At 37.3% G+C, this 25,093-nt stretch overlaps 1 protein-coding gene across 2 annotated transcripts in view; it reads right to left on the bottom strand.

Annotated features, from left to right (window-relative positions):
• The window catches only part of LOC105469055 (ATP binding cassette subfamily A member 8), an 85,102-nt gene that overhangs the window by 27,247 nt on the left and 32,762 nt on the right, over window positions 1–25,093 (bottom strand). For both annotated transcript variants that reach the window (XM_071083512.1, XM_011719623.3), the window contains exons 14-20: window positions 24,870–24,989; window positions 24,485–24,623; window positions 23,797–23,887; window positions 8,219–8,358; window positions 6,543–6,662; window positions 3,857–4,055; window positions 3,264–3,430 (exon numbers count right to left, since the gene is read on the bottom strand). In XM_071083512.1, the coding sequence (XP_070939613.1) occupies window positions 3,264–3,430; window positions 3,857–4,055; window positions 6,543–6,662; window positions 8,219–8,358; window positions 23,797–23,887; window positions 24,485–24,623; window positions 24,870–24,989 (976 nt within the window). The remainder of the gene's footprint in view (window positions 1–3,263; window positions 3,431–3,856; window positions 4,056–6,542; window positions 6,663–8,218; window positions 8,359–23,796; window positions 23,888–24,484; window positions 24,624–24,869; window positions 24,990–25,093) is intronic.

A 25,093-nucleotide genomic window follows, 5' to 3' on the forward strand; every position in this document is an offset into this window, starting at 1 on the left:
CACACAAAAGGCATAGATTGTTAGGTTGTATTTAAAAACACTATCCAACTATATACTGCTTATAGGAGACACACATTAAATTACATTTACAGGAGACACATATTAAATTTCATTGAAACAAATAGATTGAAAGCAGAAGGTGGAACAAAAATACATCATGCAAGACAAGACCGTGGGAAAACTGGAGTGGCTCTTCTAATATTGGACAAAATAGATGAAAACAAAAAATGTTACTAGAAATAATAAGAGACATTTTCTAATGATACAAGGGTCAAAACAAGGTCAAAACAGCAGGAAGTTATAACATTTATAAACATATATGCACTTAACAGATACTCAAAATACAAAATAGCACTGAAGAGTGAAATATACAAATTTTCACTCACAACAGCAGAAAGCATATTCTTCTCAAGTGCACAAGGAACACTCTCCAAGATGAGCTAAAGGCAAGGACATCAAACAAGCCTCAATACTTTGAAAAAAGTTGAAATTTTATAAACTATGATCTCTGACCACAGGGGAAGAATTCAAACTTCAACAACAAAATCTTAGAAAATCACAAATCTTTGGAAACGAATCTTCTCCTAAATAACCAATGAGTCAGAAAAGAAATCACAAAGGAAATTAGAAAATATTTTGAGAGAAATGAAAATTAAAACATGATATACTGAAACTTATGCTATGCAGCGAAAGCATAGCTTAGAGGGAAGTTTATAGCTGTAAACACCTATGTTAAATAAAAGAAGAAAAATCTCAAATCAGTAAGTGAAACTTCTATGTTAAGACACTGAAAAAGAGAGGAACAAGCTAAGCACAAGGCAAACAGAAAGAAATGAAACCAAGAATATTGGTTTGGAAATGAGTGACATAGACAATAGAAAAACAATAGAGACAATTAAGCTAGAAGTTGGTTCTTTGAAAGCATCAACAAAATTGATGAACCCTTAGCTAGGATGACCAAGAAAGAGTAAAACAACATGAAAATTACTAAGATCAGGAACAAAAAGAGGGTATGAATACCAATCTTATAGATTAAAAGATAGCTACACTGGTACATTTCTACCTAATAAAGAAGAATTGTCAATCCTTCACAAGGTCTCAAAAAGAAAAAAAAATAGACGAAGTGCAGGGAACATTTGCCAACTAATTATATGCAGCAAATATTACCCTGATATCTAAAGACATTAGCATAAAATAAAACTACAGACCAATATCCCTTATGAATAGAGGTGGAAAACGTTATCAACAAAACCCTAGAAAACCAAATCCAGGAGAAAATGGAAAGGATTATACACCACGACCAAGTAGAATTTATCCTATAAATGCAAGGTTGGTTTAATGTCTGAAAATAACGTGTATAAAACCCACATGATCATCTCAGTAGACACAGAGAAAACATATGACAAATCCAACATCTGTTCATAATGAAAACAGACAAAAAAAAAAAACCTAGAAAAAGACATGTCACATGCAAAAAAGTATTTAGAAACACTAGATGACACTTCAGCACTATTCTTTGTGTCATTTTAAACAGCAAAATCACCACAGAAAAAAACACATAAAAATGTGAAAAATGTAGCATGAAAGAGATTGCAAAAAAGCATTTGTTTATAGTACAAGAGCTAACACAAGAAAGCAGTGTCATTTTGTTCAATCTCAGTTGAAAATGCGTACATCAGGTGACTAAAAATGTTCACTTCTCTGAGCATATCTGTAAATATCATGAAAGTGCAACAGATATGTAGTTGGGGGTTAGCAATAAATTTCAGTGAATAGGCAAATTCTTAGATACAGAATCTGAATATGAGGACCTATGGTATCTGATAAAAGAATTTTATCTACAATATAGAAATAACACTTAGAATTCAATAAAAAATACAATCCATTTTTAAAAAAGAAAAGAGACATTTCTACAAAGAAGATGTACAATTGATCAGTTATCACACGAAAAGATACTCAACATTACTGGCCATTAGCAAAATACAAATCAAAATCACAAGATACCACTTGACATACACTATGTTGCATGTAATAGAAAAAACAAAAAATAGGTGTTGGCAAACATATGCAGAAACTTGGAATCCTCAAAAATTGCTGGTGTGGGGCCAGGCACAATGGCTCACACCTATAATCCCAACACGTTGGGAGACCAAGGTGGGCAGATCACGAGGTCAAGAGATCGAGACCATCCTGGCCAACATGGTGAAACCCCGTCTCTACCAAAAATACAAAAAAAATTAGCTGGGTGTGGTGGCACACTCCTGTAGTCCCAGCTACTAGGGAGGCTGAGGCAGGAGAATCACTTGAATCTGGGAGGCAGAGGTTGCAGTGAGCCAAAATTATGCCACTGCACTCTAGCCTGGCCATAGAGTGATACTCTATCTCAAAAAAAAAAAAAAAAAAAGTGAATATAAAGTGGTACAGTCACTTTGAAAAACAGTTTGGCAGGTCCTTCAAAGGGTAAACATAGTTACCACGTGACTCAACAATTCTACTTTTAGGATTACACCCCAGAGAAATGAAAACATAAGTTCAAACAAAAACTTGTACATGAACATTCATAGCAGCATTTTTCATAATATCCAATTATTGGGAAAAATATATCCATCTGCTGATGAATGATAAATAAATTGTGGCATAACATCAATAAAATATTACTCAACAATAAAAATGAAGTATTAATACATAGATAAATGCTACAACACAGATCAACTTTGAAAATATGCTAAGTGAAAGAAGTCAGTCATCAAATATCAGATATGTATGAGTCCAGCGATATTACATGTTCAGAATAGACAAATCAATAGAAACAGAACGTAAATTTGTGATTGTTTAGGACTGGGGGGAAGGACTACACGGGAGTTATTGATATTCAGTATGGGGTTTCTTATGGGGTGATGAAAATATTCTAAAATGGATTGTAGTGATGGTTTCACAATTCTGTGAACACGCTAAAAACCATGGAATTGTGCATTTCAAATGGATAAATGGTATGGCATGTGAAGTATACCTTAATGAACCCGTTAAAAATGCTATTTTGGTACAAACTCTTTCATTTCGCAAGTTGCCACCAGATGTTCCTCCTTTAGAAAATATCTAATTCCTGCTTCTTTGGGGGCCTGTATTTATTATCTTTAAGTTTCATAAACTGTTTTTTTAACACATGCTGAATAACTGAAAAGCTAGTTTCTTTCATGATTATGTTTGCTAAGTACTGCTCTGAACAGTAAATGTATTTGGAAATCAAGTATCCACCATTTTACCTGTTTTATTGATGATCAGTAACTGAGTGAGAGGGTCATGTGGTTGTTGTCCAGGAGCAAGGAAATACAAATGAGGAGAAAGTTCCCAGGTGTAGCTGTTGTAATATATATTCACCATGGTATACTCCACAAGAAGAGGGCAAAATCCAGCCATTAGAATTAATAGCCTACACAAAAGAAAATTGCCAACGTGAATGCAATGTCATTTCCTAATCGAACACTCTCTGAGCAGTTTATAATGTAATGGGATAAAGAAATTATAAAAATTAAACACACAATTAACTGTCACATTTATTGAGCCATTTTGCCTTTTGCTACCTCCAAATCCAAGGTGATAAACCATAGATTTGTCCTTTGTTCATTTCCCCTGTTGCTTTCTGGCCATTGAATATCCCATTAAAATTCATGAGATATTTGTCCTTCGGAAGTCAAGATTCTACCTGTCTCCTGTGCTTCCACTGTGATGCTTTCCCTTTCTGCTGCCTAATTCACCATATTTTTGTGTTTTTTTGCTTGCCTTTATACCTTAGATTTGCTTTTTAATGCATTGACTTAAAAAAAAAAAAAAAACCTATGGCCACTCTGATACTTACAGTGCTAAAAGAGCTTTTCTTTCATACTTTAACTTTAACAAGCGAACTCTTGCAATTGCGCAGATTTGCTGTCGCCAGAGAGCCACACCACCTATTGTCTTTCTCATCTTGTTAAGTGAAGAGAGGACTTGTTCCATCTCAACAAGCCTTTCAGTGTCATCAGCTTTTTCCACTTGTACTTCTCCCAAAATAGGAATGTCTGCAAAACATAAAATAAGCAACTCATATGTACTTTATACGGCTTACTATAGGGATTTGCTCTGGTAAGGAGATCATGATTAGGCTCTTCTGTGTTACTATAGGTATAATGTGGTTTTGCTGGTTATTGCCTTAAAATAGAGAAATAGATGAAAGATTTATTTCTTGAACAAAAGGGATAGAAAGGAGACCTTAGGTAATTTAAGGTCAAGATAAATAGGCAAGGTCTTCACAGTGCTTAGGAATGACTTGGAAAATTAGTAAAGGAAACAAATATCTTACATGTTCAATTAAGCTACAAATTGACATGCTCTGAACAGGGAGTAAACTGTAAATGGCAAGCTACAAACTGGGAGTTAGCTATAAATTGTTACTGCAGATATTTCAAAACTATTCAGTTTTGAATAGTTTCTGAGACTGCATTATTTTGTGTGTTCTCTGTAATCTCTGGATACCCAGGATACTGTCCATCGTATAATGCTAAAATAAGCCTAATATCCAACCTCAAAAAGCACACACCCGTAAATGTATAAGTACAATGACAGGACACAACAACACACTGTGAATGAAGATATAAGGATCTTAAGATAGTGGTCAAAAGTCTATTTTAAAAAGTAGTTGGGCGTGTTGGTGGGCGCCTGTAGTCCCAGCTACTTGGGAGGTTGAGGCAAGAGAATGGCGTGAACCAGGGAGTAGAGCTTTCAGTGAGCCGAGATCGTGCCACTGTGCTCCAGCCTGGGCAACAGAGCGAGACTCCATCTCAAAATTAATAATAATAATAATAATAATAATAATTCAGGGATATTCTGCTTCTCATTAGTTGCAAGAGACTGTTACCTGTCTTACCAAGGGAATAAATATTAGTTATTTTTAATCCATCAGATTGGCGAGCGCACAAAGAAACCTAAAAAATCTAACATGTACAAAGGAAGGAAACATTTTTAGGGGGAGAAGGTTCCTGTGGAAGCTTTCCATCTTTAGGGAAATGGCAGAAAAAGGAGAAAACCACCATAGGTAGTCTAAATGAAAGCAGCCCAGATTAAACAAATTCTATGGTTATATGTGGGCTGAAATAACTGATTAGAATCATGTGGTACCTAAGTCACAAAACGAGTTTACAGCATCTACCAACTTATTTTCATGGAGCCTTTCCTAAGTGCATAGGACCAGTACACCAGTAGCTGGGGGCAGATACTGAGAAAAACGGAGAGAGAAACACAAGAAGCTGCATAGTGTCTTGAGCAAGACATCATCAGGGTTCATGGGTCTTACCTTTTGTGTAATACATTAGTCCACTAGGGTCCAGTCACTGAATGAGAGAGTGGAGAGATATATACTAATAAATAAATAAACAAAAAGTGATGGCAGGCTGAAAATCAGTGAGATTAATCGTTATCGAGATATTTGATAGTAGGGCTATGGAGAAATTAATAGAATTTTTCCAGTGCTATAATTCAAAGTCATGTCTAAGGGAAAGACCTGATTCTACCTTTAAAACATTCGAAGCTGGAAGTGGGCTGAATCTAATAAAACCTGTGCTAAAGCTCAGATACTTGCCAAATACAAATTAGATGAGTTCTGCCATCCACATCAGCATCCTCGCAGAGGAAGAGTCATGCCATTTTCTAGCCACTGTTTACCTCAGTGTTCCTGTTTTGTTAAAGTAATGTCCATGATAAAATACAAATTTCAAGACATATGAAGAAGCAGGGAAATATAACCCATACGGAAGAGGTAAAAAAATCAGAGTCAGTTACTGATAAGGGTCATCAGTCCCATGGCCCACATGTTAGAATTAAAATACATGAGTTTAAAAATAACTTTGATAAATATGTTATAAGATCTACTGGAAAATATGGACACTATTGGGAGCAGGTGAGAAATAGTAAAGAACTGAAACTCTAAAGAACAAATGAAAATGTTAGAATGAAAAAGTACGGTATCAGAAATAGAGAGTTTATTAGGTTCGGCTTCAAAACAGTCTGAACACAAGAGAATAAGTTACTTGTGACCTTGAAAATAGGTAGATAGATATTGTCCAATTTCTAACATAAAGAAAAAAAAAGAAAAACCTGACACCAGAGAATCTGAGATCTATGAAAAAGTACAATACGTCTAATTAAGACTTTGTTCTTTATCTTTGGCCTACAGGAATTTAATAGTTTCATTTTTAAAGTATTGTTTGGGGTTCTTAAGTGTTTTAGATCTGTGGGTTCATGTTTTATATAAATTTATGATTTAGAATAAATGTTCTATCTGAAATTGCCCTTAGAAGCCTAGGGCTAATATGAGTGCAGTGAGCCTTGGATATAGAAAAATGGATTATTTTTAACTACAAGGCAATGTTGACAAGGATGTGTTTCACTTTTCCACAAGCTTGTCTAAGAAGAGCCTTAATCATGAACCCCACATTTTGTAATCCATCTTTGGAACAGTGTGCTCTTGAAACATATGCTTTTACACAGTAATTTTCATGTATTTTATTTACCTGATTCATTAATTGTTGATTTTCCTTCTAGCTTCAGGAATACTTCATTCAAAGTTGTCATGGAAACACCATAATTCTCAATTCCTAGGTCAGGATAGCTATCAAGATCCTTGTAAAGTTCTAAGGAATCCATACACAGCAGTGAATTAAAACAAGAATCGCAAGTGAACTGGAGACAATTTTTCAAACTAATAAGCACAAATCTATGAAATTATACTTGTGATATGTCAAAGACATTTGAAAATTAGCATTTAATAATAGATCAGCTTATTCTGCAAATTCTATATATTATTTTCTGTTGTACATCATGTGTTACAATCCACATATTTCTATATCAATATTAACTTATATTCATTTGCATTTCTAGTAAAGTTTAATCTTAGTTTTTTCTGACTTCTTTTTAAAATTTAATTAACTGTGAAACTCTGGGTTTTTCAACTCTAAGCCTAATTAATTCAAGAGTCTTTTCTAGAGAACAGATATAAATGGGAGCCATTTATGCTGTAACTGACAAAAGGAAAGGAATTGATTTTTTGAGAATTAATTGGATGGTGCAGAATCTTCTATAGTTTAGAAAATATTTGTTAAAGAGAAGTCATAGAATATAAACCATTTAAAAGTTTTCTGTTTCTAACAATGGAAGATCACAAGACCTAACAGGCAGAGAATGTGGAATTGAATCGGGGAATTTTCCTGGAATTGTGACAGTGGTTGTTTCCTCTAGCAATTTTATATCTATTCATTCTTCAGTTCGTTCATCAAAAGATACCTATGCATCCGTCATTGTTCATGAAGCAATGAGCAGTACCCCAGCCTGCACGGATTTGAACTATAGTGGTTAAATTGAGCTTACATAAAAACCTAATTCTAACCCTAGGGTGATTACGGAAGTCCTGAGGCTTCGATCTCGAGCTCCTGCTTGGGCAAAAGGATAAGTTAAAAGCTTTTGTCTTGACTAGAATGCCACATACAGAAAGGTAGAAAAGAAGTAAGATTTAATATGCGCCATTCTTCATTCTACCTAAAACGTTTACAAATTTTCTTTAAATTGTTATGACTGTTAAAAAGTGCTAATTAGAGTTTGCTTAACACTTTACCTGATGATTCTAAGGAATGCTTGTGTTGTCACCATAAAATGTGTATTTGAATGAATGTATATGTCTTTGTTAACCACATATACAGCAAGGTTAATTGTTTCAACCACTAATGCGGGTCTTCATAGTGCCCCATTGTTAAGGAACAGGTTCCCTGAACAACAAACATAATTAGTACGTTTTTATGCATTAGCCTGAAAAACCCAAAGTTATTGCAAAATTCTCACCGAGAGAGAGCGCGCCACATCACAGGGCTGTTTAACGTAGTGCGTAAGCCAGAGGTTTTCTACCATTTGGGTTTGTGTACATTTATGAATACTAGAATATTATGTCACACACTGCTAGGGAAGAAGGACTAAAAGAAGCCCTCTAAAATGCCCATGCATTACAATACAACTATTAGAATATAATTCTATTTCCCACTATACAGAAAATAATTCAGTTATTGTACTATTCTTTTGATTATGTTTCAGTACCTGAGCAGACTGTAAGACCTCGATAAATGTTAGTTGTAATAATAATAATTATGATGATGATGACTATTATTTACATATTTTATTTCACAGTGTTCATATACATTACCTGGAAATTTATTTGTTCTTTCTAAGGGTAATGTATAAACAAGTTTTCCTTCACTTTTGGCTGATAATTTGGCATCAGGGATGTGCTGTTTAACAAGTGATGTTATGTTTTCCTCAACACATACTTCATTTAACTGCAAGCTGGCATTCAGAAAAAAAGACATATGTTTGACATAGTCTCCAACAGCAAGAAAATAATTAACTAGTCTCTATAAGACAAAGAAAATCAATTAAAATCTCATGCCAGAAATAGGTCAGACAAACATGAAATAAGAGGACACAAACCCAAGAAATAAGAGGACAAAAACCCAACCAAATCATATAAATGTGATGGACAAAAGAAAAGAATGAGCTAATGAGAGTTACTGGTGAGGTTACTCAGGGGTGGTGCCCAGAGAATTCTGATATTGATTCAAGTCTCTGAAGAGAGAGTAGTCACAGACCAAAAATACCAGGGTTGCAATAGAGCAAAGGTCAGGACTATGCAAAATGGATAACGTAGCAGATGATGTTCAGTTTTACGTTGACTAAATAGAATTGTTGTATTGCTTCAAAAGAACAGGAGATTTGTGATAAGTATAGATGCCAAACAGTTTCAGTTATTCAGTTTAGACATCCAATGCAAATTTACTAAGTTCTTAGTATGTGACAAACGTCATACTAAGTGCAGAGGATACAATGGTGACTAAAACAGCATTATTCTGCTCTTATGGAGTTGATTGTCTAGTGGGGGAGACAGGAAGAAAACATGTAGACAACTAGATGAGTAAAATAATTATCAATAGTAGTAAGTGCTATGAAGGAAAGTGGATTATAGACAGAAACTAATAATGAATGAATATGGGTTTGCTTTTCTTGTAATGCTAAGCCCAGAACTTTGACTAAGGACAAAGAATCATTGAGAAAATCAGTTTATCCATTGAAAAACACCACAGCTATTTCTCCATTATAGAGAAACAGACAAACACAATAATCTATTAATTAAGGTTATAAAGTATACAGTGGGCAAAATATCAGTAGTGACTTGGCTTTGAAATATAGTTTTGGCATTTGGAATGTGTTATTCAACTTACCTAAACAGTTACTTTATTAGAGGACTGGAATAATGATTCCTAGCATCTAGGGTTATTCTAACAACTGAATAATAGCAATGTTTATCCTTAGCCCTTAAAAATGATAGCAATTTTATTTGACCAAATGCATAAGTCAAAAATTATTCCACTGACACATAAGGCATGTATGAACGTAAAAAATATATGCTATTTTTTAGAAGTAGTGAAATCCACTGAAGGAATGATGCAAAAAATGTCATAGTTGTTTTCCATGACGCTGACTCCTGAAATGAAAACAATTTAAGAAATATTCCTTGGCCACTCGTAGGAATTGTGCTGAGTGCTAGGGGGGAATGAATGAATCATGTAGAAAGTCATTCCTTGAGGAGCCTACAGCTTGAAAGGGGAGGTTATAAAACTTTTCCTGTAAAATGTGTACTAGATAGTACATTTTCTAGGCTTTATAGACTATTAGGACTCTGTTGAAACTCTTCCACTCTGCTGTTGTAATGTGGAGGCAGCCAGAGCAGTGTGTAAAAGAATGGGCATGACTGGGCTCCAACCAAACTATATTTACAGGAAGAGGAAGTAGGCTGGATGTGGCTCATGAGTTATAGTTTGTTGACCCTTTGATTAGAAGAAAATAAGGCAATTGCACAAATAGGAGTCCATGAAGGGACTCGCAAATTGGGCGGGGATCCTGACTAGCACTTTTTATTTTGAGAACATGTTATGTTTCCATGCAACGTGCCAGGCAGTCTCTTATTTATTTTTCTATAACCTTTACTTGTAAGTAGGAATTGCTACTCTCACTTTGTAGGTGAAAACACTGAATTTCAGATAGTTTAATTAATTTCCAAAAAGAGATTCAAGCAAAGTGCTATAAGAAAAAAAAAAATCGGGACATTACACAGAAGTGGAAGATTAATAAACTCTACGTGAGATATTTTTCAAATAACTTTCTAGGACTTAAACAAGTGCAGATGAGTTAAGGAAACTGTCATCCTACTTTCTTTGTCTTGTCATCATATGTTTGTTTTCTTTCTTAAGTATAGATGGTATAAATTTACAAAAACAACCAATCATATAACAAAAAGTAGTTAAAAATATGGATTTGACTACTAGATTTAGAAGTTAAAAATATTCAGGTTCAATTTCTGATTCCAGCACTTCTTAACGTAGGGAGTTTGTAATTTCATCCATAAAGTAAAAGTAACAACACTTCTATTTTAAACAATAGAAGATTTAGGAGGGGAAATAGAGCAAGATGGCCAGATAGAACCCTCCAGAAATCCCCCCCCTCTGCAGGAACACCAAATTGAACAACTATCCACACAAGGAAGCACCTTCGTAAGAACAAAAAATCAGGTTAGCAATCATAGTGGTTTTAACATCATATAAGGAAAGAAGCACTGGAGAGGATAGCAAAGACAGGCTTGAATTACTGACACAACTTCCCATCCCTGGCAGCAGCTGTGTGGCACAGAGAGAGAATGTTGTATGCTTGTGGGAGGGACAGGACAGTGATTGTGGGACTTTGCATTGGAACTCAGTGTTGCCTGTCACGGTGAAAAGCAATGTAGGGCAGAATTCAGCCAGTGCCCACACAGGGTACATTTAGACCAGCCTTAGCCAGAGGGGAATCATTCATCCCACTACTGTGGACTAAAGTGCTCTGGGGATCGAAACAAATTTAGGACCACAGGGACTGCAATTCCTGGGCAAGTCTTGATGCTGTTCTGGGCTCAAAGCCAATGGACTTGGGGTGCAAAAGACCTAGAGAGACACCAGCTGGAGCAGCCAAGGGAGTGCCTGCTTCACTCTTCCCCCAACACCAGACAGCGCAGCTCACTGTTCCAGGGGAGACTCCCTCCTTCTGTTGAGGAGAGGAGAGAGGAGTAAATAGGATTTTGTTCTGCAACTTCCATACAAGCTCAGCCACAGCAGAACAGGACACCAGGCAGAGTTCTGAGGACCCTATTCCAGGCCCTTGCTCCCAGATGACATTTTTAGACATATCCTAGGCCAGAAGGGAACCTACTGCCTTGAAGAAAAAGACCCAGTTCTGGCAGAATTCATCACCTCCTGACTAAAGAACTTTCGGGCCTTGAATAAACACCAGCAGTAGCCAGGCAGTATTTGCCACAGGCCTTGGGTGAGGCCCAGGGCTCTGCTGGCTTCAGGTTTGACTTAGCACTTTCCCAGCTGTGATGGCCCTGGGGAGAGACTTTCTGCCTGAGGAAAAGAGAGGAAAGAGTAAAGGGGACTTTGTCTTGCAGCTTAGGTACCACAGTAGAGTAGAGAGCACCCAGGTGGACTCCTGGGGTCCTGGATTCTAGGCCTTGGCTCCTGGATGGCATTTCTGGACTTGCCCTAGGCCAGAGGGGAGCCCATTGCCCTGAAGAGAGCTACCCAGAACTGGCAGCATGTACTACAAGCTGCCTGAAGGCCCTTGGGCCTTGAGTGAACATCAGTGGTAGCCAGGCAGAACTCACTGTAGGCCTGAGGCAGTGGTGACTATGGGGAGAGACTCCTTCTCCTTGAGGAGTGGGAAGAGTGGGAAGACTTTGTCTTCTGGTTTGGGTGTCAGCTCAGCTGCAGCAGAATACAGTGCCATGTAGATTCCTAAGATTTCTGACTCCAGGTACTTGCTCCCAGATGGCATTTCTAGACCCACCCTGGGCCATGGGGAAGCTTGCCACCATAAAGGGAAGGACACAAGCCTGGCTGTATTTGCCACCTGCTGCCTGAAGAGCCCTTGGGCTTAAAGTGAACACTGCCGGTAGCCAGGCAGTGGTCGCTGCGGGCCTTGGGAAAGACCCAGTGCTGTATTGGCTTTAGATCTGACCCAGCATAATCCTAGTGGTGGTGGTCACAGGAGTGCTTGTGTCACCCCTCTGCCAGCTCCAGATAACTCAATACACACACACACACACAAACAAACACACACATGCACACACTCCATTTGGAGAAAGTTAAGGGAAGAGAACAAAAGTCTCTGCCTGGTAATCCAAAAAATTCTCCAAGAACACCAAAGTGGTACCTCTAAGAGTCTGCAAGAATCACAATGTTACTGGGTTTGAGGGTGCCCCGTAGTGCTGATACAGCTGCAATGACCAAAGACTTAGACCATAACGTTCTATTCCCTTTGAATACTTGGAAAGCCTTCCCAAGAAGGATGGGTACAAACAAGCCCAGACTGTGACCTAACTCCTCAATGCTCAGACATTGATGAACATCCACAAGCATCAAGACTATCCAAAAAAACATGACCTCACCAAATGACTAAATAAGGTACCAGGGACCAATACCAGAGTGACAAAGATACGTGACTTTTCAGACAGATAATTCAAAATAGTTGTTTTGAGGAAGTTCAAATAAATTTAAGATAACACAGAGAAGGGACTCAGAATCCTATCAGATAAATTTAACAAAGAGATTGAAATAATGTCTAAAAATCAAGCAGAAATTCTGGAGCTAAAATATCAATTGACATACTGAAGAATGTATCAAAGTCTCTCAATAGCAGAATTGATCAAGCAGAAGAATCAATGAGCTTGAAGACAGGCTATTTGAAAATACTCAGAAGAGGGGGCGGAGCAAGATGGCCGAATAGGAACAGCTCCAGTCTCCAACTCCCAGCGCGAGCCACACAGAAGACCGGTGATTTCTGCATTTTCAACTGAGGTACTGGGTTCATCTCACTGGGGAGTGCCGGACGATCGGTGCTGGTCAGCTGCTGCAGCCCGACCAGCGAGAGCTGAAGCAGGGCGAGGCATCGCCTCACCTGGGAAGCGCAAGGGGGAAGGGAATCCCTTTTCCTAGCCAGGGGAACTGAGACACACAACACCTGGAAAATCGGGTAACTCCCACCCCAATACTGCGCTTTAAGCAAACAGGCACACCAGGAGATCATATCCCACACCTGGCCGGGAGGGTCCCACGCCCACGGAGCCTCCCTCATTGCTAGCACAGCAGTCTGTGATCTACCGGCAAGGCAGCAGCGAGGCTGGGGGAGGGGCGCCCGCCATTGCTGAGGCTGAAGTAGGTAAACAAAGCTGCTGGGAAGCTCGAACTGGGTGGAGCTCACAGCAGCTCAAGGAAACCTGCCTGTCTCTGTAGACTCCACCTCTGGGGACAGGGCACAGTAAACAATAACAAAAGCAGCAGAAACCTCTGCAGATGCAAACGACTCTGACAGCTTTGAAGAGAGCAGTGGATCTCCCAACACGGAGGTTGAGATCTGAGAAGGGACAGACTGTCTGCTCAAGTGGGTCCCTGACCCCTGAGGAGCCTAACTGGGAGACATCCCCCACTAGGGGCAGTCTGACACCCCACACCTCACAGGGTGGATTACACCCCTGAGAGGAAGCTTCCAAAGCAAGAATCAGACAGGTACACTCGCTGTTCAGAAATATTCTATCTTCTGCAGCCTCTGCTGCTGATACCCAGGCAAACAGGGTCTGGAGTGGACCTCAAGCAATCTCCAACAGACCTACAGCTGAGGGTCCTGACTGTTAGAAGGAAAACTATCAAACAGGAAGGACACCTACACCAAAACCCCACCAGTACATCACCATCATCAAAGACCAGAGGCAGATAAAACCACAAAGATGGGGAAAAAGCAGGGCAGAAAAGCTGGAAATTCAAAAAATAAAAGCGCATCTCCCCCGGCAAAGGAGTGCAGCTCATCGCCAGCAACGGATCAAAGCTGGACGGAGAAAGACTTTGACGAGATGAGAGAAGAAGGCTTCAGTCCATCAAATTTCTCAGAGCTAAAGGAGGAATTACGTACCCAGTGCAAAGAAACTAAAAATCTTGAAAAAAAGTGAAAGAATTGATGGCTAGAGTAATTAATGCAGAGAAGGTCATAAACGAAATGAAAGAGATGAAAACCATGACACGAGAAATACGTGACAAATGCACAAGCTTCAGTAACCAACTCGATCAACTGGAAGAAAGAGTATCAGCGATTGAGGATCAAATGAATGAAATGAAGCGAGAAGAGAAACCAAAAGAAAAAAGAAGAAAAAGAAATGAACAAAGCCTGCAAGAAGTATGGGATTATGTAAAAAGACCAAATCTACGTCTGATTGGGGTGCCTGAAAGTGAGGGGGAAAATGGAACCAAGTTGGAAAACACTCTTCAGGATATCATCCAGGAGAACTTCCCCAACCTAGTAGGGCAGGCCAACATTCAAATCCAGGAAATACAGAGAACGCCACAAAGATACTCCTCAAGAAGAGCAACTCCAAGACACATAATTGCCAGATTCACCAAAGTTGAAATGAAGGAAAAAATCTTAAGGGCAGCCAGAGAGAAAGGTCGGGTTACCCACAAAGGGAAGCCCATCAGACTAACAGCAGATCTCTCGGCAGAAACTCTACAAGCCAGAAGAGAGTGGGGGCCAATATTCAACATTCTTAAAGAAAAGAATTTTAAACCCAGAATTTCATATCCAGCCAAACTAAGTTTCATAAGTGAAGGAGAAATAAAATCCTTTACAGATAAGCAAATGCTTAGAGATTTTGTCACCACTAGGCCTGCCTTACAAGAGACCCTGAAGGAAGCACTAAACATGGAAAGGAACAACCGGTACCAGCCATTGCAAAAACATGCCAAAATGTAAAGACCATCGAGGCTAGGAAGAAACTGCATCAACTAACGAGCAAAATAACCAGTTAATATCATAATGGCAGGATCAAGTTCACACATAACAATCTTAACCTTAAATGTAAATGGACTAAATGCTCCAATTAAAAGACACAGACTGGCAAACTGGATCAAGAGTCAAGACCCATCAGTCTGCTGTATTCAGGAGACCCATCTCACATGCAGAGACATACATAGGCTCAAAATAAAGGGATGGAGGAAGATTTACCAAGCAAATGGAGAACAAAAAAAAGCAGGGGTTGCAATACTAGTCTCTGATAAAACAGACTTTAAACCATCAAAGATCAAAAGAGACAAAGAAGGCCATTACATAATGGTAAAGGGATCAATTCAACAGGAAGAGCTAACTATCCTAAATATATATGCACCCAATACAGGAGCACCCAGATTCATAAAGCAAGTCCTTAGAGACTTACAAAGAGACTTAGACTCCCATACAATAATAATGGGAGACTTCAACACTCCACTGTCAACATTAGACAGATCAACGAGACAGAAAGTTAACAAGGATATCCAGGAATTGAACTCATCTCTGCAGCAAGCAGACCTAATAGACATCTATAGAACTCTCCACCCCAAATCAACAGAATATACATTCTTCTCAGCACCACATCGTACTTACTCCAAAATTGACCATGTAATTGGAAGTAAAGCACTCCTCAGCAAATGTACAAGAACAGAAATTATAACAAACTGTCTCTCAGACCACAGTGCAATCAAACTAGAACTCAGGACTAAGAAACTCAATCAAAACCGCTCAACTACATGGAAACTGAACAACCTGCTCCTGAATGACTACTGGGTACATAACGAAATGAAGGCAGAAATAAAGATGTTCTTTGAAACCAATGAGAACAAAGATACAACATACCAGAATCTCTGGGACACATTTAAAGCAGTGTGTAGAGGGAAATTTATAGCACTAAATGCCCACAAGAGAAAGCAGGAAAGATCTAAAATTGACACTCTAACATCGCAATTAAAAGAACTAGAGAAGCAAGAGCAAACACATTCGAAAGCTAGCAGAAGGCAAGAAATAACTAAGATCAGAGCAGAACTGAAGGAGATAGAGACCTAAAAAAACCCTCCAAAAAATCAAAGAATCCAGGAGTTGGTTTTTTGAAAAGATCAACAAAATTGACAGACCACTAGCAAGACTAATAAAGAAGAAAAGAGAGAAGAATCAAATCGACGCAATTAAAAATGATAAAGGGGATATCACCACCAACCCCACAGAAATACAAACTACCATCAGAGAATACTATAAACACCTCTACGCAAATAAACTGGAAAATCTAGAAGAAATGGATAATTTCCTGGACACTTACACTCTTCCAAGACTAAACCAGGAAGAAGTTGAATCCCTGAATAGACCAATAGTAGGCTCTGAAATTGCGGCAATAATTAATAGCCTACCAACCAAAAAAAGTCCAGGACCAGATGGATTCACAGCTGAATTCTACCAGAGGTACAAGGAGGAGTTGGTACCATTCCTTCTGAAACTATTCCAATCAATAGAAAAAGAGGGAATCCTCCCTAACTCATTTTATGAGGCCAACATCATCCTGATACCAAAGCCTGGCAGAGACACAACAAAAAAGAGAATTTTAGACCAATATCCCAGATGAACATCGATGCAAAAATCCTCAATAAAATACTGGCAAACCGGATTCAGCAACACATCAAAAAGCTTATCCACCATGATCAAGTGGGCTTCATCCCTGGGATGCAAGGCTGGTTCAACATTCGCAAATCAATAAACATAATCCAGCATATAAACAGAACCAAAGACAAGAACCACATGATTATCTCAATAGATGCAGAAAAGGCTTTTGACAAAATTCAACAGCCCTTCATGCTAAAAACGCTCAATGAATTCGGTATTGATGGAACGTACCTCAAAATAATAAGAGCTATTTATGACAAACCCACAGCCAATATCATACTGAATGGGCAAAAACTGGAAAAATTCCCTTTGAAAACTGGCACAAGACAGGGATGCCGTCTCTCACCACTCCTATTCAACATAGTGTTGGAAGTTCTGGCTAGGGCAATTAGGCAAGAGAAAGAAATCAAGGGTATTCAGTTAGGAAAAGAAGAAGTCAAACTGTCCCTGTTTGCAGATGACATGATTGTATATTTAGAAAACCCCATTGTCTCAGCCCAAAATCTCCTTAAGCTGATAAGCAACTTCAGCAAAGTCTCAGGATACAAAATTAATGTGCAAAAATCACAAGCATTCTTATACACCAGTAACAGACAAACACAGAGCCAAATCATGAATGAACTTCCATTCACAATTGCTTCAAAGAGAATAAAATACCTAGGAATCCAACCTACAAGGGATGTAAAGGACCTCTTCAAGGAGAACTACAAACCACTGCTCAGTGAAATAAAAGAGGACACAAACAAATGGAAGAACATACCATGCTCATGGATAGGAAGAATCAATATCGTGAAAATGGCCATACTGCCCAAGGTAATTTATAGATTCAATGCCATCCCCATCAAGCTACCAATGAGTTTCTTCACAGAATTGGAAAAAACTGCTTTAAAGTTCATATGGAACCAAAAGAGAGCCCGCATCTCCAAGACAATCCTAAGTCAAAAGAACAAAGCTGGAGGCATCACGCTACCTGACTTCAAACTATACTACAAGGCTACAGTAACCAAAACAGCATGGTACTGGTACCAAAACAGAGATATAGACCAATGGAACAGAACAGAGTCCTCAGAAATAATACCACACATCTACAGCCATCTGATCTTTGACAAACCTGAGAGAAACAAGAAATGGGGAAAGGATTCCCTATTTAATAAATGGTGCTGGGAAAATTGGCTAGCCATAAGTAGAAAGCTGAAACTGGATCCTTTCCTTACTCCTTATACGAAAATTAATTCAAGATGGATTAGAGACTTAAATGTTAGACCTAATACCATAAAAATCCTAGAGGAAAACCTAGGTAGTACCATTCAGGACATAGGCATGGGCAAAGACTTCATGTCTAAAACACCAAAAGCAACGGCAGCAAAAGCCAAAATTGACAAATGGGATCTCATTAAACTAAAGAGCTTCTGCACAGCAAAAGAAACTACCATCAGAGTGAACAGGCAACCTACAGAATGGGAGAAAATTTTTGCAATCTACTCATCTGACAAAGGGCTAATATCCAGAACCTACAAAGAACTCAAACAAATTTACAAGAAAAAAACAAACAACCCCATCAAAAAGTGGGCAAAGGATATGAACAGACATTTCTCAAAAGAAGACATTCATACAGCCAACAGACACATGAAAAAATGCTCATCATCACTGGCCATCAGAGAAATGCAAATCAAAACCACAATGAGATACTATCTCACACCAGTTAGAATGGCGATCATTAAAAAGTCAGGAAACAACAGGTGCTGGAGAGGATGTGGAGAAATAGGAACACTTTTACACTGTTGGTGGGATTGTAAACTAGTTCAACCATTATGGAAAACGGTATGGCGATTCCTCAAGGATCTAGAACTAGATGTACCATACGACCCAGCCATCCCATTACTGGGTATATACCCAAAGGATTATAAATTATGCTGCTATAAAGACACATGCACACGTATGTTTATTGCAGCACTATTCACAATAGCAAAGACTTGGAATCAACCCAAATGTCCATCAGTGACAGATTGGATTAAGAAAATGTGGCACATATACACCATGGAATACTATGCAGCCATCAAAAAGGATGAGTTTGTGTCCTTTGTAGGGACATGGATGCAGCTGGAAACCATCATTCTCAGCAAACTATCACAAGAACAGAAAACCAAACACCGCATGTTCTCACTCATAGGTGGGAACTGAACAATGAGATCACTTGGACTCAGGAAGGGGAACATCACACACAGGGGCCTATCATGGGGAGGGGGGAGGGGGGAGGGATTGCACTGGGAGTTATACCTGATGTAAATGACGAGTTGATGGGTGCTGACGAGTTGATGGGTGCAGCACACCAACATGGCACAAGTATACATATGTAACAAACCTGCACGTTATGCACATGTACCCTAGAATAATAATAATAAATAAATTTTAAAAAAAAAGAAAAAAAAAAAGAAAAAAAAGAAAAAAAAAAGAAAATACTCAGAAGAGACAAAAGACAAAAGAATTAGAAAGAATGAAGCATGCCTACAAGATCTAACAAATAGCCTCCAGAGGGCAAGTATAAGAGTCTTTGGCCTTAAGGAGGAGATAAAGAGATAAGGATAGAAAGTTTATTCAAGGGATAATAACAGAGAACATTCCATGCAAATAGAAAACAAAAAAGAGCAGAAATAGATATCTTTATGTTAGACAAAGTGGAGTTCAAGACAAAAACCATTAAAAGAGAAAAAGAATGTCACTACATAATGATAAAAGAGTCAATTCAGTAAGAAGATACAACAATTGTAAATATATGTGCACCCAACACTGGAGCACCCAGATATGTAATGCAAATGTGATTAAGGCTAAAGGCAGACAGATAGAGAGAGAGAGAGAGAGAGAGAGACCCAATATAATAATAGCTGGAGTCTTCAACACACTACTTTCAGCACTGGACAGATGATCCAGACTGAAAATCAAAGACATTGGACTTAATGTGCACTATAGACCAAATGGACCTAATAAATAATTATAGAATATTTTATCCAATGGCTGTGGAATACACAGTCTTCTCCTTAGCACATGGATCATTCTCAAGGATAGATGATATGCTAGCCACAAAACAAGACTTAATTTTGTTTTTCAAATTGAAATTATACCAAATAGCTTCTCTGACCACAATAGAATAAAACTAGAAAGCAATACAAGAGGAACTTTGGAAACTATACAAACACATGGAAATTAAATAATATGTGTTAGAATGACCAGTGGGTCAAGGAAGAAATTAAAAAGGAAATTGAAAACTTTATTGAAACAAATGAAAATGGAAACACAACATGCCAAAACCAATGGAATACAGTGGAAGCATTACTAAATGGAGAATTTATAGCAACAAGTGCTTATATCAAAAAGACAGAAAAACTTCAAATGAACAACCTAACGACATTTCTTAAAGAATTAGAGAAGCAAGAGAAACCAAACCCAAAAGTCACAGAATAAAAGAAATAATAAACATCAGAGCAGAAATAAATAAAATTGAAATGAAATAAACAATACAAAAAGTTGAAAAGTTTGAAAAGTTAAACAAAATGGACTAACTTTTAGCCAGACTAAAAAAAAAAAAAAAAAAAAAAGAGCAAAGACAAAAATAAATAAAATCAGAGGTAAATAGGAGAAATAACAATTGATGCTGCAGAAATTCGAATGATCATTAGTGGCTACTGTGAGCAACTGTATGTCAATAAATTAGAACACCTAGGAGAAATGGACAAATTCCTAGACATGTACAGTCTACCATGAAGAAATCCAAAACCTAAACATACCAATAACAACTAACAAGATTAAAGCCATAATAAAAAGTCTTCCAGCAGAGAAAAGCAAGGAACCTAATAGCTTCACTGCTGAATTCTACCAAATAGTTAAAGAATAACTAATACCAATCCTACTCAAAATTATTCTGAAAAATAGAGGAGGAGGGGATACTTTGAAACTCATTCTATGAGGCCAGTATTGCCCTGATCACCAAAGACACATCAAAAAAAGAAAACTACAGGCCAATACTACTGGAATATTGATGTGAAAATCCTCATCAAAATACTAGCAAACTGAATTCAACAACACATTAAAAAGATCATTCATCTTGGTCACGGTTGGATTTATCCCAGAGATTCAAGGATGGTTCAGTGTATGGAAATCAATGTGAGACATCATATCAACAGAATAAAGGGCAAAAAAGATATGATCACTTCAACTGATGCTGAAAAAGCAACTAATAAAATTCAACATCTCTTCATGATAAAACCCTCAAAAAGCTGGGTGTAGAAGGAACGTGTCTCAACAAAATAAAAGCCATATATGGCAAACCTACAGATAGTATCATACTCATTGGGGGAAAGCCTTTTCTCTAAGATCTGGAACAGAACAATTATGCCCACTTTTACCATTGTTATTCAACATAGTACTGGAAGTCCTAGCTGTGGCAATCAGACAAGAGGCAGAAAAAAAGGGCATCCAAAACGGAAAGGAAGAAATCAAATCATCCTTGTGGGCAAATGATATGATCTTATATTTGAAAAATCCTAAAAACTATACCAAAAAGCTATTAGAACTGATAAACAAAGTCAGTAAAGTTGCAGGTTACAAAATCAATATACGAAAATCAATAGCATTTCTATATGCTAACGCAAGCTAGCTGAAAAAGAAATCAAGAAAGTAATCCCATTGACAATAGCTACAAATAAAATAAGATATCTAGTGATAAACTTAACCAAAGAAGTAAAAGATCTCTATAGTGAAAACCATAAAACATTGATGGAAGAAATTGAAGAGGACACAAAAAAGGAAACATATTCTATGCTCATGGGTTGGAAGAATCCATATTGTTAAAATGTTCATACTACCCAAAGCAATCTACTTATTCAACACAATCTCTATTAAAATACCAATGACATTCTTCACAGAATAAAAAACAAACTACTATTTATATGGAACCAAAAACGGCCCAGAATAGACAAAGCCATTCTCAGCAAAAATAACAAAACTGAAGGAATCACATCATCTGACTTCAAATTATACTACAGAGTTATAATAACCAAAACAGCATGGTACTGGCATAAAAACAGACACATAGACCAATGGAACAGAATAGAGTATGCAGAAATAAATCCATACATCTACAGTAAACTCATTTTCAACAAAGGAGCAGGAACATACCTTGGGGAAAGTCTCTTCAATAAATGGTGCTAAGAAAACTGGATATCCATATGCAGAAGAATGAAACTAGACTCCTATCTCTCACTGTTTACAGATATCAAATCCAAATGGATTAAAGACTTACTTATAAGTCCTCAACCTAGGAAACTACTACAAGAAAACATTGGGGAAACTTCCCAGGGCGTTGATCTGGATAAAGATTTCTCTACCCCACAAGCAGAGGTGACCAAAGCTAAAATGGACAAATGAAATTACATCAAGTTAAAAAGCTTCTGCATGACAAAGCAAACAATCAGTCAAGTAAAGAGACAACTCATAGAGTAGGAGAAAATATTTTCAAACTATCCATCTAATAAGTGATTAATAATCAGACTATATAAAGAGCTCAAACAACTTAATAGGAAAAAATCTAATAATCCAATTCAAAATGGACAAAATATCTGAATAGATAGTTCTCAAAAGAAGACATACAAATGACAAACAGGCATATGAAAAAACCCTCAACACCACTGATCATCAGAGAAATGCAAATCAAAACTACAGTGAGATATCATCTTATCCCAGTTAGAATGGCTTTTATCCAGAAGACAGGCAATAACAAAAGCTGGCAAGGATGTGGAAAAAAGGGAATCATGGTACTCTGCTGGTGGTAATGTAAATTAGTGCAGCCATTATAGACAACGTTTGGAAGTTCCTCAAAAATCTAAAAACAAGAGTTACCACACGATCCAGCAATCCCACTACTAGGTATATACCCCAAAGAAAGGAAATCAGTATGTCAAAGAAATATCTGCACTCTCATGTTTATTGATGCACCATTCACAAGAGCCAAGACTTGGAAGCAACCTAAGTGTCCGTCAACAGACGGTTGGGTAAAGAAAATGTGTTACATACACACAATGGAGTACTATTCAGCCATAAAAAGAATGAGATTCTGTCATTTGCAACAACATGGATGGAATGGAGATCATTATATTAAGTGAAATAAACTAGGCACAGAAAGACAAACTTTATATGTTCTCATTCGTTTGCGAGAGCTAAAAATTCAAACAATTGATTTCATGGAGATAGAGTAGAAGGATGGTTACCAGAGGCTGGGAAGGGTAGTGGGGTTAATGGGCACGATAATATTGTTAGTAGAATGAGATCTAGTATTTGATAGCACATTCTTCACAGATTATATTACATGTGAATATAATTATATTACTGTGACATTCTTCACAGATTATATTACATGTATAATATATTAATATGACTATACAGACTATATTAATATGTGCAATATATTGTTGAATACAGTCAACATATATTAAAATAACTAAAAGAGTATAACTGGAATGTTTATAACACAAAGAAATGATTAATGCTTGAGGTGATGAATACCCATTTATCTGGATGTTATTATTATGGACTGTATGCCTGTATCAAAATAGTTCACGTACCCTATAAATATACACACCTACTATGTACCCATAAAATTAAAAGTTAAAAATAGAGGATTTAAGTAAAATAATGTTAAGTATCATATCTGAGTCACTCAATAAATTACAGCTAGAATATGCTGCTATTCAAAATAAAGATAATAAAATGAAGAGGATGGACAGGAGGAGAAGAACAAGAAAGAGGAAGATCTAGGAGGAGTGGAAGCAAGTAGCCAACATAAGAATATATTAACACCCTGGGTGAGAGATGAAGAAGGTGTAAAATACAAGTGCATCAGTTGAAAAGGTGCCCTTAATATATACCTCCGTTAATAAAAACTGTGTTGCAGATATATATTTTTAAACCATATTTATCTAAACTTTTTAGATAAATTCTCAATATCTAAACTCTCCAGATCAATATCTCTTACGTATACATACTAACTAGGTAGACACACATATGTATATATGTTTATACAAACACCTGTGTGTAATAATAAAAGTTTTTCTTATGTGTTGTAATGTTTTGCTTCAAGCATCATGCGTTACACTAGACCAGTTCTCATTTACTCCCAGTCTTCTTAAGTGGCCTTACCTTAAGTGATATCCAATCCCCCATTTCTTCTTTAGAAACAAAGAAGAACCCGCACACTTTAGCTTCCCTTGGGAGAGAAATACTTTCCTGTCTGAAAAAGAAGAGCAAAGAAGAAAGTTTGTTAAAAAGTGGCCCATTCATTTGCAAGAAACGACAGATAATCATCTATATAATCAAACTTTAATTCAGGAGCTTCTAAGGTTTTAAATGCAGGGCTTGATAACAACTCAATGAAATAGATACATTTTAATCTCGTTTACACACCGTGTTTTGCAATCCATCCCATCAGGGAGGTTAAATTTTGTGGATATATGTTCTAATATAGAAAATTATCCCATTATATATTTTAACAGATGAAACATTAAAAATCATTTGAATATTTCAAGTGGATTTCCCTCAATTCTGAGTAAAAGGATTGATCTCTTAGAATCTAAACTTCACTTAGTTTTCAATAAGCGAGTTTCCTGGCAGAGCATGCTTCTATGTGACCAAATTACACAAAATTCTACAAGATACACTGAAATGGTTGCAAGAGGCTTTGTGTCCAGGTTAAATTACCACCAGCCGTCCAATTTACCAGATACAGCTAGATTGCCGAATTACAAAATAGAACTGTTCAGAGAACAATCCATATTTTTGAGATCTCTTAAAGTCCTCCTCAGGGTACTTAACAGAAACCAGTGATTACCCGCCAGGATGTCAGCCTCATCCATGAACTGGGTGCTGAAGAGGATCACGCGGTCTGTTTTGCGTTCTTTCAGAAGGTTCCATACTTGATGTCTTGAAAAGGGATCCAATCCAGCAGTTGGTTCATCCAACAGGAAAATCTATAAACAAGGAAAGTATATAAAGCGGTTTTCCACAAAGGTGAAGTTCTTCCAGAAAACAGTGCAAAAACCATATGAATTATATGGAACAGAACATTATGGTTAGGATTTAGATACTCTATGTAGATAATGTTCTATGATGAATATTTTATAGCACATGTTGTTTGCAAATAAAATATTTGAACGATTACCAAAAGTTCCCATTTTTTAAAATTTGAATTCACCTGCAAATTCAGTGTGACTCACCTGAGGATCTCCTAAAATGGCAATCCCAAAGGTTAGCTTTCTTTTCTGTCCACCACTTAAGTTTTGAGCAAGAACATCCTGAATATTTTTCATTTCCAATTCCAGCAAAACTCTCTGTATCTAACCAAAAGACAGCATTTATGTCATACACCAAATTTATTCCTTTTTTAAAAATTTATAAATACAAGGCTGTAAAGTGTAAATGGTTAAAAGCACAAACACTG

The sequence above is a fragment of the Macaca nemestrina genome, chromosome 17, assembly GCF_043159975.1.
Source record: "Macaca nemestrina isolate mMacNem1 chromosome 17, mMacNem.hap1, whole genome shotgun sequence".
NCBI lineage: Eukaryota > Metazoa > Chordata > Mammalia > Primates > Cercopithecidae > Macaca > Macaca nemestrina.